The sequence below is a fragment of the Echinops telfairi genome, unplaced genomic scaffold (assembly GCF_000313985.2).
Source record: "Echinops telfairi isolate 266 unplaced genomic scaffold, ASM31398v2 ScPeMD7_70;HRSCAF=299, whole genome shotgun sequence".
NCBI classification, from domain to species: Eukaryota; Metazoa; Chordata; class Mammalia; order Afrosoricida; family Tenrecidae; genus Echinops; species Echinops telfairi.
In genome coordinates, this window is record NW_022103968.1 from 4272098 (window position 1) to 4284617 (window position 12520).

At 55.2% G+C, this 12520-nt stretch overlaps 1 protein-coding gene across 1 annotated transcript in view; it reads right to left on the bottom strand.

Moving 5' to 3' along the window:
* Positions 1 to 12520, bottom strand: part of DOCK1 (dedicator of cytokinesis 1) — a 408265-nt gene that overhangs the window by 138567 nt on the left and 257178 nt on the right. The window contains exons 27-28 of the mRNA XM_004701236.2: positions 9043 to 9144; positions 815 to 909 (exon numbers count right to left, since the gene is read on the bottom strand). Of these exons, the coding sequence (XP_004701293.1) occupies positions 815 to 909; positions 9043 to 9144 (197 nt within the window). The remainder of the gene's footprint in view (positions 1 to 814; positions 910 to 9042; positions 9145 to 12520) is intronic.

The window sequence follows — 12520 nt, forward strand, 5'->3', positions numbered from 1 at the left end:
TGGGTCTGTTTCCTCGGCCCTCTTTGAAAGGACCACACTGGAAGTGGGGAGCGGTTTCGTGAGGGGCTGGCATTTGGAGGGCAGCGGTAGGGGGCAGGGGTGGGTGTGGTTATAAACAGGAGGGGCCTTTGTGGTCAGGAGCATGTCCAGGATCTTGGCTGTGAGGTGCATGACTGAACCCCTGCTAAAATGGTCTAGAGCCGAGGCCACCCACTAACCAGGGAGGCCGGAGGGAGCGTGGCGCTGTTTCCTGGTGGTGATCAAGTTCTACACATTGTTGTCACCGCAGGGACCCAGACAGCATGGGCACCAGAACCCACCGAGCTGTCCATACCACGGCACTGGGATCTATGATGATCCCAACACAAATCCCAGGAGACATTTGTCAGGAGCCCTCAAACGGAGATGACCAACAAGGCCCCGACCTCTCGTGTCATGAGCAACGAAGAAAACACGCAGGGCACACAGATATGTAGTCACCTGAAATGTGTGGTACGCAGACACCTGTGTGCCGAGAGCACAGAATGGCTCTGGATCCTGAGAACAACACGTGGTGAGAACTCGGCGGGAAATACAAGCTGTCCCTTTCCCACAAGGGCCCGGTGTTTGGTGTTTTCCTCCCGGAGCAGTGTGTCAGGACGTAAAGCAAAGCCTCACTCTGACTTCAGCAGTCACTTCACTCTGCAGCACATTGCCCGGATAAAGGTCCCCGACACAGGCATGGGGCTGCTCCTGAGAGTGCCTGGAGACGCCTCCGTTCCCAAGACGACAGCCAGGGACCAGGTGCGAGGCGGAGCCCCCTCCTGCTACTTACTTATTCTGCATCATGTTCATGATCACCCAGTCGAAAGGGTAGACGTTCTTCCCGATGAGGTTCTTAAACATGATGAATGTCTCCATCAGGAAATCCTGAAAGGAAAAGCGACCGTTCAGCACAGGCCAGCCAGCGGCAGGGGAGGGATGGGGTGCAAAGGACCTCGTTTTCAGTGGGATGAAATCACACTAGCGATGAACGAAGATGTATTTCACAGGAGCGGTGGGCCCCTGGGTCTCCCTGGCTAGCTGAGCACCCTCGCTCAAGGAGGGCTTTGGAAAGAGCCCCTCAGACAGAGAGTAAGTGTCCACAGAGGACCTCGGTCCACGCTCTCCGCTTCTGCCAGCGGGGAAACAGGATAGCCGTGGATACACAGATGGCTTCTTGCTTTTACGCATATTTACTCTCAACCCGGTTGTTTTATCCATCAGAAACAAGGGCCACCAGGCTGAGTGTCTGATATGGACTGTCCCCTGCTCACAAAGGACTTGCCATCCCCGGTCTGTCTCTAAGTCGTGACAGTGAGGTACTGTTTGTATCTATCCAACCTCTCACTGCCATGACTTGATGACCACTCACAGAGACCCTGTAGGACAGGGCAGAACTGCCCCTGTGGGTTTCTGCGACTGGAGCGCTAATGGGAGTAGAAAGCCCGTGTTCCTGGAGAGGAGCGGCTGGTGGTTTAGAACTGCGGACCTTGCACTTAGCAGCTCTGTGCGTAACCACTACACCACCAGAGCTCCCTTCGTATCTATTTGCATTAGACAAAGGTCTGTCTTTGCAGACAGTGGACGGCATACCGTTCCATGCATAAAACAAGCAACACGAAAGGCACAGTGCCAGACACAACGCTCGTTGACAGGTGATGTCTGACCATCGCGGCCGGACATACAACAGAACGACCCCTGCCCGGCCTTGTGACATTGGAGCCTATGGTAGCAGCCATCGTATCGAGCCTTCTCACTGAGGGTCTCCCTCTCCTTGCTACACTTTCTGCTTTAGCGAGCATGCCGTGCAGACAGAGGGACCCGTCCTCAACGTAGGAATACAGTTACAATAATAGAAACGTTTCCAGGCAGCTACAGAGCGGTGTCTCTTTGTTATTACAGACCATTGTACAAGCTGGCTGCAAAAAGGCCGTGGGAAATGGAATGGAATGATAATGGGATTTTTATTCCCCCACAGAAATTCTGAAAGTCTTTTGCAGATACCTCGAATGTTTAATACAGCGGGCCTGAAGAGGGTGATAGGAGGAGCCTGGGGGATAGTGGTTACACATGGAGCTGCTAACCACGAGGTCAGCAGTTCAAACCCCCAGGAGCTGTGCAGGTGGAAGAGGAGGATGACAGTGTCAGAACCCGCAGGGGCAGCTCTGCCCTGTCCTATAGGACTGCCGTGAGTCACAATTGGCTCGAGGGCAGTGAGTTTTGAAAGGGGTGGGTCGTACCCCAAGGAGTGGCTGTATTATCATTGCTTCCTTTCCCCATGGAATTCATGAAATCAAAAGTCTCCACCAGAAATCCCAGCCCTCTGTAGACATGCAGCAAGCCGGGGGCGACCTGCCTGACTTCCAGGGAGCAGCGGAAGCTGAGCCACCAGACGCTTCCAGGCAGGCCAAGCCCACGGAGAACCGGGCCCCATGGGGATTGTCGTCCAGGAATCAGACTGCCTGTTTTTTATGTTCATTCGTTGTTGTTTTTCTCCCCAAAGTGCTGCTGGATGATCTTTCCATCAACAGCCAAGTACAGACCTCTTGGGGCCCCCAAGGGTCTTACACAGAGCACAGCATCCCCTAAACTGCATAGCCATGCTTGCTGGGGCCCTGCAGATAATGCTCATGGATCGATTTGAAACGCACCGAGGCTGGGGTCTGCACCGCCTCGCCGCCACCCCTCACCCATGCTGGCTAAGATGCCTCCTGCTGCTGTGTGGTGGTGGTGGGGCTGAGTCCTCAGGGGCTCCCACAGTGCCTGGCAGGTTCCGGAGACTTCCTCCAGGGCGGGACAACAAGCATGTGAGTGAAGAGCACCCAGCCCTCCCAGTGCACACGCTCTCTGGAGACGCTCTCCGGCGGCCTGATCTGGCACACACTCTCTGGCAACGGGCAAGGCGACTGGGAAATGACTTAAGAGAAACCAGGCCACGGCTGGAAGTGTGGAATGGTGGACATTTCTCATTTATTTAATCTACGGAATCATAATTAGGTGCAATGGCTGTGAAGACCGAGGCACTGGGGAGAATTTAAACAGCCGTTTCAGCCCAAAGTCCTCTCAGCCAGGACCTCTCAGGAAGAGGTTACTCAGTGGATTCAACACCAGAGGTGTCTTCAGATGCGGTGGCACTGACTCCCACACAAGGCAACCCCACACATGACAGATGACACGTCCCTGGCCCACGGTCCTGTTGGCACATGCGACCGAGGCCATTGTGGACAGCTTCCATCAGCTGATGTAACGGGGGAGGACACATTCTCTGTACGCCCAAGAGCAATGCTGGTTTAGCTGTGTTTGCCGTGTGGTGGCAGACCCGGCGTGCCCCCTGCCGGGAATAAACACTTGGAGGGACAGCAGGTGGCTCCAATGATCCTTTGGTGAGAGAGGCCTCTAGGACAGGAGAGGCCAGTGGCGCATACAAGGCCAAGACAGAAGAGTCAGTCGGTTGCCTTTGATGCTCCCTACTGTGCGCTCTGTTCCCCAGCCCTGAGGACCAGAAGCTTCCCGGCTTTCCCTCTGAAGTCCCTATTTGACCACGCGGTCTTCCCACTTTGTCCAGCGGTCCATGCTGCAGGGACCGGGCTGCGATCCCCCACTGGAAGGTGGAATGCAGTGGCCTCTCTATTGCAGGAAATTGCTGGCTTTCTTCCTGGTCACTCTTCAGAGTCTAATAATTGAGACACAAGAACTGGTTTTTATTATTCTGGAAGAGAAGCCTATTTTTCCCACTCTCCCCACTTTTTTTGTCCTCCCCCTTCTAAGAGACACAATCCCATCCCTCATTAGTATGGCTCAGCTGTTGAGGTTTAGCACTTTGCTGATCAAACAGAACACTGCACATTGTGGGAGAGGAGACTCTGCAAAGATTCCTTGTCGGCCGCAGGGGGCGCTCACCATGGCAGTGGCTGGTGCAGCCAACAGAGGGGCCCCAGGACGGCTGAGAGCCAGCCCAGAGGGCCCAAAGGTGCAGGAAGCTACGAGTTGTCAGGGTGAGGGCTGGGATATGATGGTTGTCAAAAGATGCTAGCTGGCCCCACAGGTGCCCACTCAACGTTTTTGCACGTCAACAATTCAGTGAGATGGATTGCCTTGATCAGGCTCTACATCACCAGTGTGCTTTTGCTTTGCCACTTTGTCACACCAGCACCAGCCAGGCAGCACTTCCTAATCAACCCTGGCCCTCGGCCTCCCTCCAGTCCTGGGAGCTACTGACCTCAGTGCACTGGCCTGTCGTAGGTTCCAGGGAAAGCCGGTTTGTTCCTGCTGGCTCGGGGAGAGTGATGGCCCACAAGGGGACCGGGGAAGAAGACCGGGGTTGTTCCAATTGTCACCACCAAGGCAGTACGGAGTCACAGACTTGTGTCTCTTCTTTTCTGATCCACGGCCCCCGCCGGAGAAACAGTCCATCTCTCTCACCTGAACCAGCGATGGGTTCGCATCCGCCTTGCTTGGCCCCACGTCTCACCCGGGGTGATCCCTGCAATCAGGAAGCCAGTGCTTCCTCAACCGCCCCCTTCACTCCCACCGCCAGAGGCTTCCTGGTGCGCTCAAGACCGAAGACTTTGACCGGCAGCACATGGGCATCGCCATTCTGCTGTGCCTAAGGGGGAACTGCCTCGCGGCAGGACCGCTAAGCCAGGTGACACCATATTGGCCAAAGCTTTGCCCACAGATTATGTGGCAAGTCCACAAGCCACGTGGTTCACCCTCACAGGAGAGCGGATTAGACTTGGAGTCGCCAACAGTGGGTCAGCCTCCTGACTTGACACTCTTGCTAGAGTGCTGTGTTCAAAATATCCAGAAATACCCCCCAAAGCTACTGGCTGAGAATGGCGCACATGCGCACGCGCACACACCCCCCCCCCAGAAAACACAAGGAGAAGATCCCCTTCTAGAAAAAGAGATTTAAGAGAAAAACGCATCACCATGGAAGCCCCTGAAAGGCTCTGGGGTGCTCCAGCAGACATCGGAATAGAGAGAATCCGGGGAAGGGTGCTATATTCCAGGGGGCACCAAGTGGGGGATGGGGTGGAGAAAGTCTTCCGTCTTGAGAGATGAAGCCCTGACTAAAACCTCCTGATGCCGTGGGCTCAATGGAGCGACTTCGCTGCCCAGAGGGCGAGCAATAGAGGGCCTAACGAAGCCAGAGTGGGGAATGTCCACCATGGATGGATTCAGGTGGGGGGAGCGGACTGTTCTTCCAGCTTCTCTCTACATTGAAGATTCCCCTGAAGGTTCCAGGGAGAAGAATGCCAGTCCAAGGTAGAAAGCATCATGCGATCAGTGGACAGATCCGTGTTTGGATTTGATCCTGTACAAGGGCAGCTTCAAAACACTGGTGGAAAACATCCACTGTCGTTTGATTCCATTTTTCCAAGGACTTCTTGGAGCCCCTGTGGTCCTACGGTTTGGACAGCTGTGACCACTGGAAACCATCGCCCTTCCATCGTGTGGGGGATGCTGCGTGCTGTGATGCCACTGTAAGCCATGCCACCAGCGTTCCAAACACCAGCCTGCAGCTCATGTGGCCGACGGCACGCCCCTGGGAAAGAGGCCGAAGGGACTTCCCCCACAGGCAAGAGGTGGGCTGGGCACACCTGTTCTTTCTCTTTTCTATGCTGGCCCTTCCTCCTGGGTAGAAGGGCCAACTAGGGGCTGCAGGAGAATCGCTCCGTGACATGTGCAGTGGCTGCTATAAGAAAAACAATCCGGAGCAGGGTGGCAGGGGCTCCGTGAGCAGGGGTGTGAGAAGGAATGACTCAACAGAAAGATATCAATCAATCGATCATCTCCATACCACAGGCTGGGCCATTTGCATACTGGAGAACACACTCAAACTACATGACTGTCATCATGGAGATTCCAGCTCACAAACCCAAAAAACCTCACTGCCGGTCCGACCCTCAGCGACCAAAGGACAGGGCAGACCTGTCCCTGGGAGTTTCTGAGGCTGCAACTCTGTACCAGAGCACAACGCCTCATCTTTCTCCTGCAGGGTGGCTGCTGATCTTGTAGTTTGCAGCCCAATGCACAATCCACTAGGCCACCAGGATGTTCCAGAAAACAAAGTTATGGCCAGCACGTCAGTTCCAACTCTCAGTGACCCTGTAGGATGGGGTAGAACTGCCCTTGTGGGTCTCTGAGGCTGTATAGCTTTATGGGAGCAGATGGCCTCATCTTTCTTCCGTGGAGCGGCTGGTGGATTTGAACTGCTGACCATGTGGTGAGTTGTCCAATGTGTAACCACTGCACTCCCACGGAATGACCCATGGGGGCAGAGTGGAAGTGCCCCACGGGGTCTCCAAGGCTGTAAAATTGTGGGTGGAATCAGATCTTTCTTTCCCATCTTAGGAAACAGCAGGTGCACTCAAACGGCCCACCTTTCTCCCTGCATGCTGACTGCCTAACCCCTTAGCCCCCAGGCCCCACCTTTTGCAAGCACTCTCCTTGGATTTCAGTTGCAGCTGGCTTGGGAAAAGAAAAGCAGTGCAGCCCTCCCCGTGGTGCTGGTGGATAGAAATGCAGGCGCCTCGTGGGGACGGATTAACAAGAAAGCAAGGGGTCTACATCCCTTGCAGTGTGACTGTGCCGCCACCCGAGCCACACAAGCCTTTTTTAGAAGGGAAATTGTCTGCAAATAATTGAGTTTTGAAACTGCTGTGTCTACGGATAACCAACCCCCAACCCCACCCCTAGGGAAATCAGGGCCGGACTACGCAGAGGCCCCATCAAAGTGAGAGAGAGCACTTGCTCAGAAGGCAGCCAAGGGCAGGGGCTTTTCAAAGCACTCTGGTATGTACCTCTGTATACATACTGTCCAGGGCACCCAGTGCTCCTCCTCGACCACGTCCCTCACATGAGATGGGGCTCACATGAGATGCTCCGTGCAGCCTGCAGGGGGACGGGTAGAGCCTGGCTCCCAGATGAAGGGCATGTTATTAATTGCAGAAGAGTTCTTCAGGGTGCCGAGCCTTCTAAAACCATGATGACTCAGCCTGGATTTGACCTTGGAATTGTTGACACACGTCTCTGAGGATACCGACTGCTCACATGCACGGGGATCAGAGATGCCTTCCTTTGAGCCTCAAGTGGCATACCGTGTTACAACCGGCAAGGCTGGGCTTCACAAAACTGTGACGGCCCCAGAGCCCCAGGGTGTGAACGCAAGAGGTGTTGGTTATTTGAAGGGCCGGGCCCCTACTTTATGTTGCTCATGAACAATCATTGAAAACCCAGACTCCTTCTCCTGGGCTTCTAGTAGCAGAAAAAAACCCTGGTTTTCAGTATAGCTGCCTCTGTATTCTTGGAAATTAAACACACACATAACACACACACAGCAAAGGGGGCTTCCGAAACGTGAAAATGTTCATCATCTTTTAATTCCAACTTTCCGCAACTTGTTGAAGCCCCTTCCAGTGTATCAAGAACCCTGGTGGCCGAATGGCTCCTTGCTGGGTTACTAGCCGTGAGGTCAGTAATTGCAAGATGAGATCTTCTATCCTGTAAACAGTTACAGCCTCGGAAACCCACAGGGGCAGTTCTGGTCACTGGAAGAAGGCATGGATGCGATGGCAGGGGAGTTTGAGAGGGGGTGTGTGGGTCCGTACCCAGTGCTATCCAGTATCAAGCCCATTCTCACCCATAGTGGCTCTCCATACAGGGTGTTCCCCTCAGATGGTGGATTTGAATCGCCGACCGGATGGTCAGCAGCCATGCCTAACCCACAACATCACCAGGGCTCTCTGTGTGTACACTGGTAATAGATGCTGTGGAAGTTACATCATCAATTGTCAACTTGCGGAAGGGGTAGAGTCTAACCTGTCAATCAGGTCACAGCTTGATGACCTCATTTGGAAGCACTAAGGAGATAAATAACTCACTGGAGGCCAGACACACTCTCTGCTTCATCTTCCTGTTGAAAAGCCACATGGAGCTATGCTGATGGCAGCCAGAGCCTTGGAGTGGGAAGAGCCACGTGGAGACCCACGCCAGTGCTAAGATGCTTCCACCACCACCGGATCCACAGGACTTTCCGCCCACTGGCCTGTGATCATCCTGCACTCGGCATCATTGCATGTTTTGCTTGAGTCTGAAGAGGAATTCACGGACTGGTATTGGACATATGGGCTAATATCGGACTTATGGACTTGATCTGGACCGGACTGCGATGTTTTCTTAATGTACAATACGATATAAAGTTCTCTCTTACACACATACGGGTGTCTATGATTTATTTCTTTAGCCAACCTGGACTAACATAAATGCTAAGACTCTTTGGTATTGGAATGAATCACTTTTTCCAAAAGGCACATGAAAAGTCCCCTCTTCTTCTCTTCCCTGCTCAGGAAAGACATCCAGGAGGGGACTGTTGGCACTGAACATGCCAGGAAATCTCGTTATATTCCTTGATGTCCCAGGACTTCACAGGCATGAGCTAGGCTACGTCAGCCCCCCAGCGTTGAGATTACCATGCCCCTGGGAGCCTGCCAGCCCGTAAGGGTGAAGCTTTGCAGAGTTGGTTTGCCATATGGCAGTGCACTTTCAGGTCATTAAGGAGGTAGCGCCCAAGCGATAAATTCCTCTCCATCCTACTTTCCCTAATTAAGTTGGATGGTACTTTGACTGGGGATGGCAGGAGGGTGCTGTGGACTGATGCCGGCGAGACCCCAGTTAATTAACAGTGACATACGACTGTGCGATTGAAGGCTGCAAAGACCCGGCCGTGGACAGCAGGTAGCGGTACTCTGTCCGTGGGCAATTCGGTCACGATCCCAGGTCACTGATAAAGAAGCCACACAGGAAACTGGACCCGGTCTAGCTCAGAGATGACACTGGGTAAGGGATTGGCAGCACCATGTGTCTGGTTAATTGGCCACCTTTCTGGAATCAGATCGGAGGCAAGTTCTGACACAACCACCCTACTCAAAATACAGAATTCCCTTGAGGGCAATGCAGACCGGACCACCCCCAACACCCGGAAGACGGTCGTGTGAGAACGGCCTGGGCCACACTCACCACCACGTCGGTCCTCATCTTGCCGAAGGTCTTGATCAAATGGGCGTAATGGTAGTCTTCCATCTGCCGCAGGATCGCTGTCATGCAGGCCACGAAGTTGCCCTGTAAGCAAACGAAGCAGAGAGGGGACTTAGAGGCGCAGAGAGAGAGCCCGCGGGTCCAGGTGGAGACAGCCCAAGGGGAGGACTTAGGCTGCTTGGGAAGGAGCTGGCCCTACAACATGGTGACCATGCCAGCGCCCACGGAAATGGTCACTTCCAATGGTTAATTCATGCTCTGTAAATTCTGCCTCCGTTGGAGGCTCGGGGGAGTGAATGCAAAACACAAGCCCCCTCCCCTCTCCAGGAGGAGACTTGGGACTGGGGCCTGCATTCATCAGCTGGGCACACCTTGCCAGACGACCAGCCGATGTGACCTGACCGTTCCAAGCCCAGGATTTTGTCTTTATTGGCCGCATTCCCAAGGTCCCTGGTGGCATAGTGGGCTGAGCACTCAGCTGCTAATCAGAGGTCAGTGGTTCAAACCCACCAGCCGCTCCTTGGCTACAAGATGAGGCAGTCCACTTCTGTAATGAGTTGCAGCCTCTGAAACCTGAGGACGCGGCCCTATGCTGTCCTGGAGGGCGGTCCTGTGTCTGTACCGAATGGCAGGCAGGGGCTTTGGGTTGGGGGTTGTCTTTCCTTCCGCCCCAGAGAAGGCAGCGCTTGCTAGCATCCGGACCTCCAGAGCAGAAAACAACACGCTTGAATAGATGCTCCAGAGTTAGCGCCAGGGATGGAGATGTCATCACTCAAGTGTCCTGCCCCTTCCCGAAGTCGGCTGGCAATCTCCTCTCGGGCCGGCCAGAGGGAGGGCTTGGATTTTTCAAAGTCAGCCCGCATCCCCCCTTGGCCAATTTAGAGGCAATCACCACGGGCTGCACAATGAGTTATGGTCCAACCACTGCTGCCTCCGCCGCTGCCACAAGAAGCCAAGGGGCGGGCAGGCTCATCAGAATGCAGAGTAGGGGAACTGGGAGACTCTCCTGGCAGATGGGGCTGGAGCGAAAGGAGATGAGGAGGAGGCAAAGCAAAGGAAGACAAGGAGCCGAGTCCTGGTCGAAGGAGCAGGCCCGGAGCTGGGCCTGGCACCGGTGCGGGTCTGAGTTGCACTGGGTTTTTCTTCTAGCCACCTGGAGGTGTGCAGAAGAGAGGCCTGGCAATCTCCATCCATAAAGGTGACCGTCCAGAAAGCCCCGGGGGCCATGCTCATCAAACCTGACCAAACTCACCGCCTTCCACTCAGTTCCCACTCAAAGCAACCTGACCAGGCAGAGCAGGACTCCTGCTGTGACCTTCCGGAGCCTTCACCCCCACCTCCCAAGATGGAGCAGTGTTACCCTGCGAGGTTACAGCCCAGCATGCCCCACGGAGCAGTTCTGCTGTGTGACTCACGGGGCCACCGGGCACCAGAATCCCCTGAAGGGGGACAGACGTGGCTTTGGTCGACCGGACAGTGTTCCAGTCTGTGTGTGAGTGCTGCGTGTCCTGCGGGCTGAGTGCGTGGGTGGACAGGCAAGGGGATGAGCAGCCTGGCCCCCGTGAACGTCTCGCTTACCAGCGTGTGGTCAAGAACGTCTGACCGGCTTCTTTGTCCTTAAATGCTTCCCCCAAGATGAATGGCATCTTAAGGAATGGACAGCAGCACCTCTCTGCCCCCATCCAGCCGGTACGAGTCAGGTGAGGTGATAGGATGAGGCATTCTTTAAGACCAGGCACCCACCCCCCTAATTAAACTCGCTCCCCAATTGCATTCTTTCACTAACTCAACGTTTACAAGCAGTGTATTCGAACACGTAAAGGCCTTTCGTATTAATTTGGAATGTTCGTTCCATGGCAGAATGCTAAAGGCAGACGCTGCCCACCCCCCCACCCCCAAAACTGTTTGTATCTATTGCGCACACAGACGCTTCCAAATGAGTCCTCCAAGGAGCCATCGTGTAAATTGAATAAATACAATCACGGCAATATGGTGGCCCCCGTTTGCTCCGAAACGTAAATTATTTGTGAATGATGATAATTGCCGAGGCTCAGACTCCGCACTGGGGCTCCGGGAAGGAGCGAGGGGACGCTTGTTTCCATGGGAGGGACGAGCTGCAAAATGGCCAGATGTCTGATGGTGACCCCGGACTTTCGAGGTGCATCTGTGTTTGGCCTCCCGCTGAGCTCGAGAGAAACGTGGTCTTCGGGCTCGCGTGCTCCGGGTGGGAGGAGACCCCGTGGGGGCATCAACGTGATAGCTCGGTGGGCAGCATGTGCACATGGATGAGGGCTTCGCCCCATGGCTTCATCCCGCCACCCACCGACCCCCACCTTGCCCCCGTTTCACAGACCGCGAGACTGAGGCAGCAACACAGCTGGCTGGGAAGTCGACTGTGCCAAGTGACCAGCCAGCTAGAGCACTGGCCAGCTGACCGATCTTATCCTCAGCAACATGGACCAACACGGTGGCTGTAACCAGGGACTACCGCAGAGAAGCAGCTGCGAGGATGGCTCAGGACGGGCGGGGCTCCGATCTGCTGCACTCGAGACTGCTGTGGGGCAGACCTGACAGAGTTACATTCTGTCCTTGAGAATCGTAGGTCCTGCTGATGACCGACATGGACCCCGATGTCCTTGGTTTTACGGTCACGAAACAGGTGAGAGAAAGTGGAGGAGGAGGAAGACCTCCGGGACCACGTGTCCTTCACTCCACCTCGGGACCTGATCTACTGCCCACTGGACTGGGCGCCTTCCCTGCACAAGAACAGGTACACCAAACAGGCTGCTGCTAGGGGCCACGGCCTTGAGGCCAGCTCCCAGCGGCCACGGGTGGCAGAGGAGGAAGGACCCCAGGCCTTGCTTCTTGGAGCAGTCTGGTGGGTTTGCACCGTGGACGTGCCGTGAGGAAGCGAGCTCAGGACCACTGTGGGACAAGGCTCCTTCTGAGGAAGGTGCTCGAGTTAACTTACTGCACGTCTAGAATGCTAGGCCACGACACGGAGACTTCGGGGTGGCTGAGACCACAGTCAGCCTCTGCGATCTGAGGCAATCTAGCCACAGGGTTCACGTAGCGAGTCAGGTTGGCTGGGCAAACTCAAGCCCGCCTTGAGAGCAGAACTGAGGAGGCGGGAGTCTGAGAGACGCGAAGGGGAGCCAGGTGCAACGGGAGTCGGGCCAGATGCCCAGCCCGGGGTGCGCGGCATCCTCGGGGCAGGGGTGGACCGCCAGGCAATGCCAAAGGGTGTGAGCGAACCTGATGCTGGGAACAAAAGAGCCAGAGAGCGAGCGGGTCCTGGGAACCCAAGGATGGCACCAGGAAGCCCCTCCCCTGCAGGAGAATGTGGGAGAGGAGGAGGCCGTCATGAGGAGGAACAGGAACTGATCAGGAGCTGGGCAGCCCGGGGCGTGTGCCCTCTCTTTGTAAGCAAAGGATGCAACCATCTCCGGGGAGCCCCCCT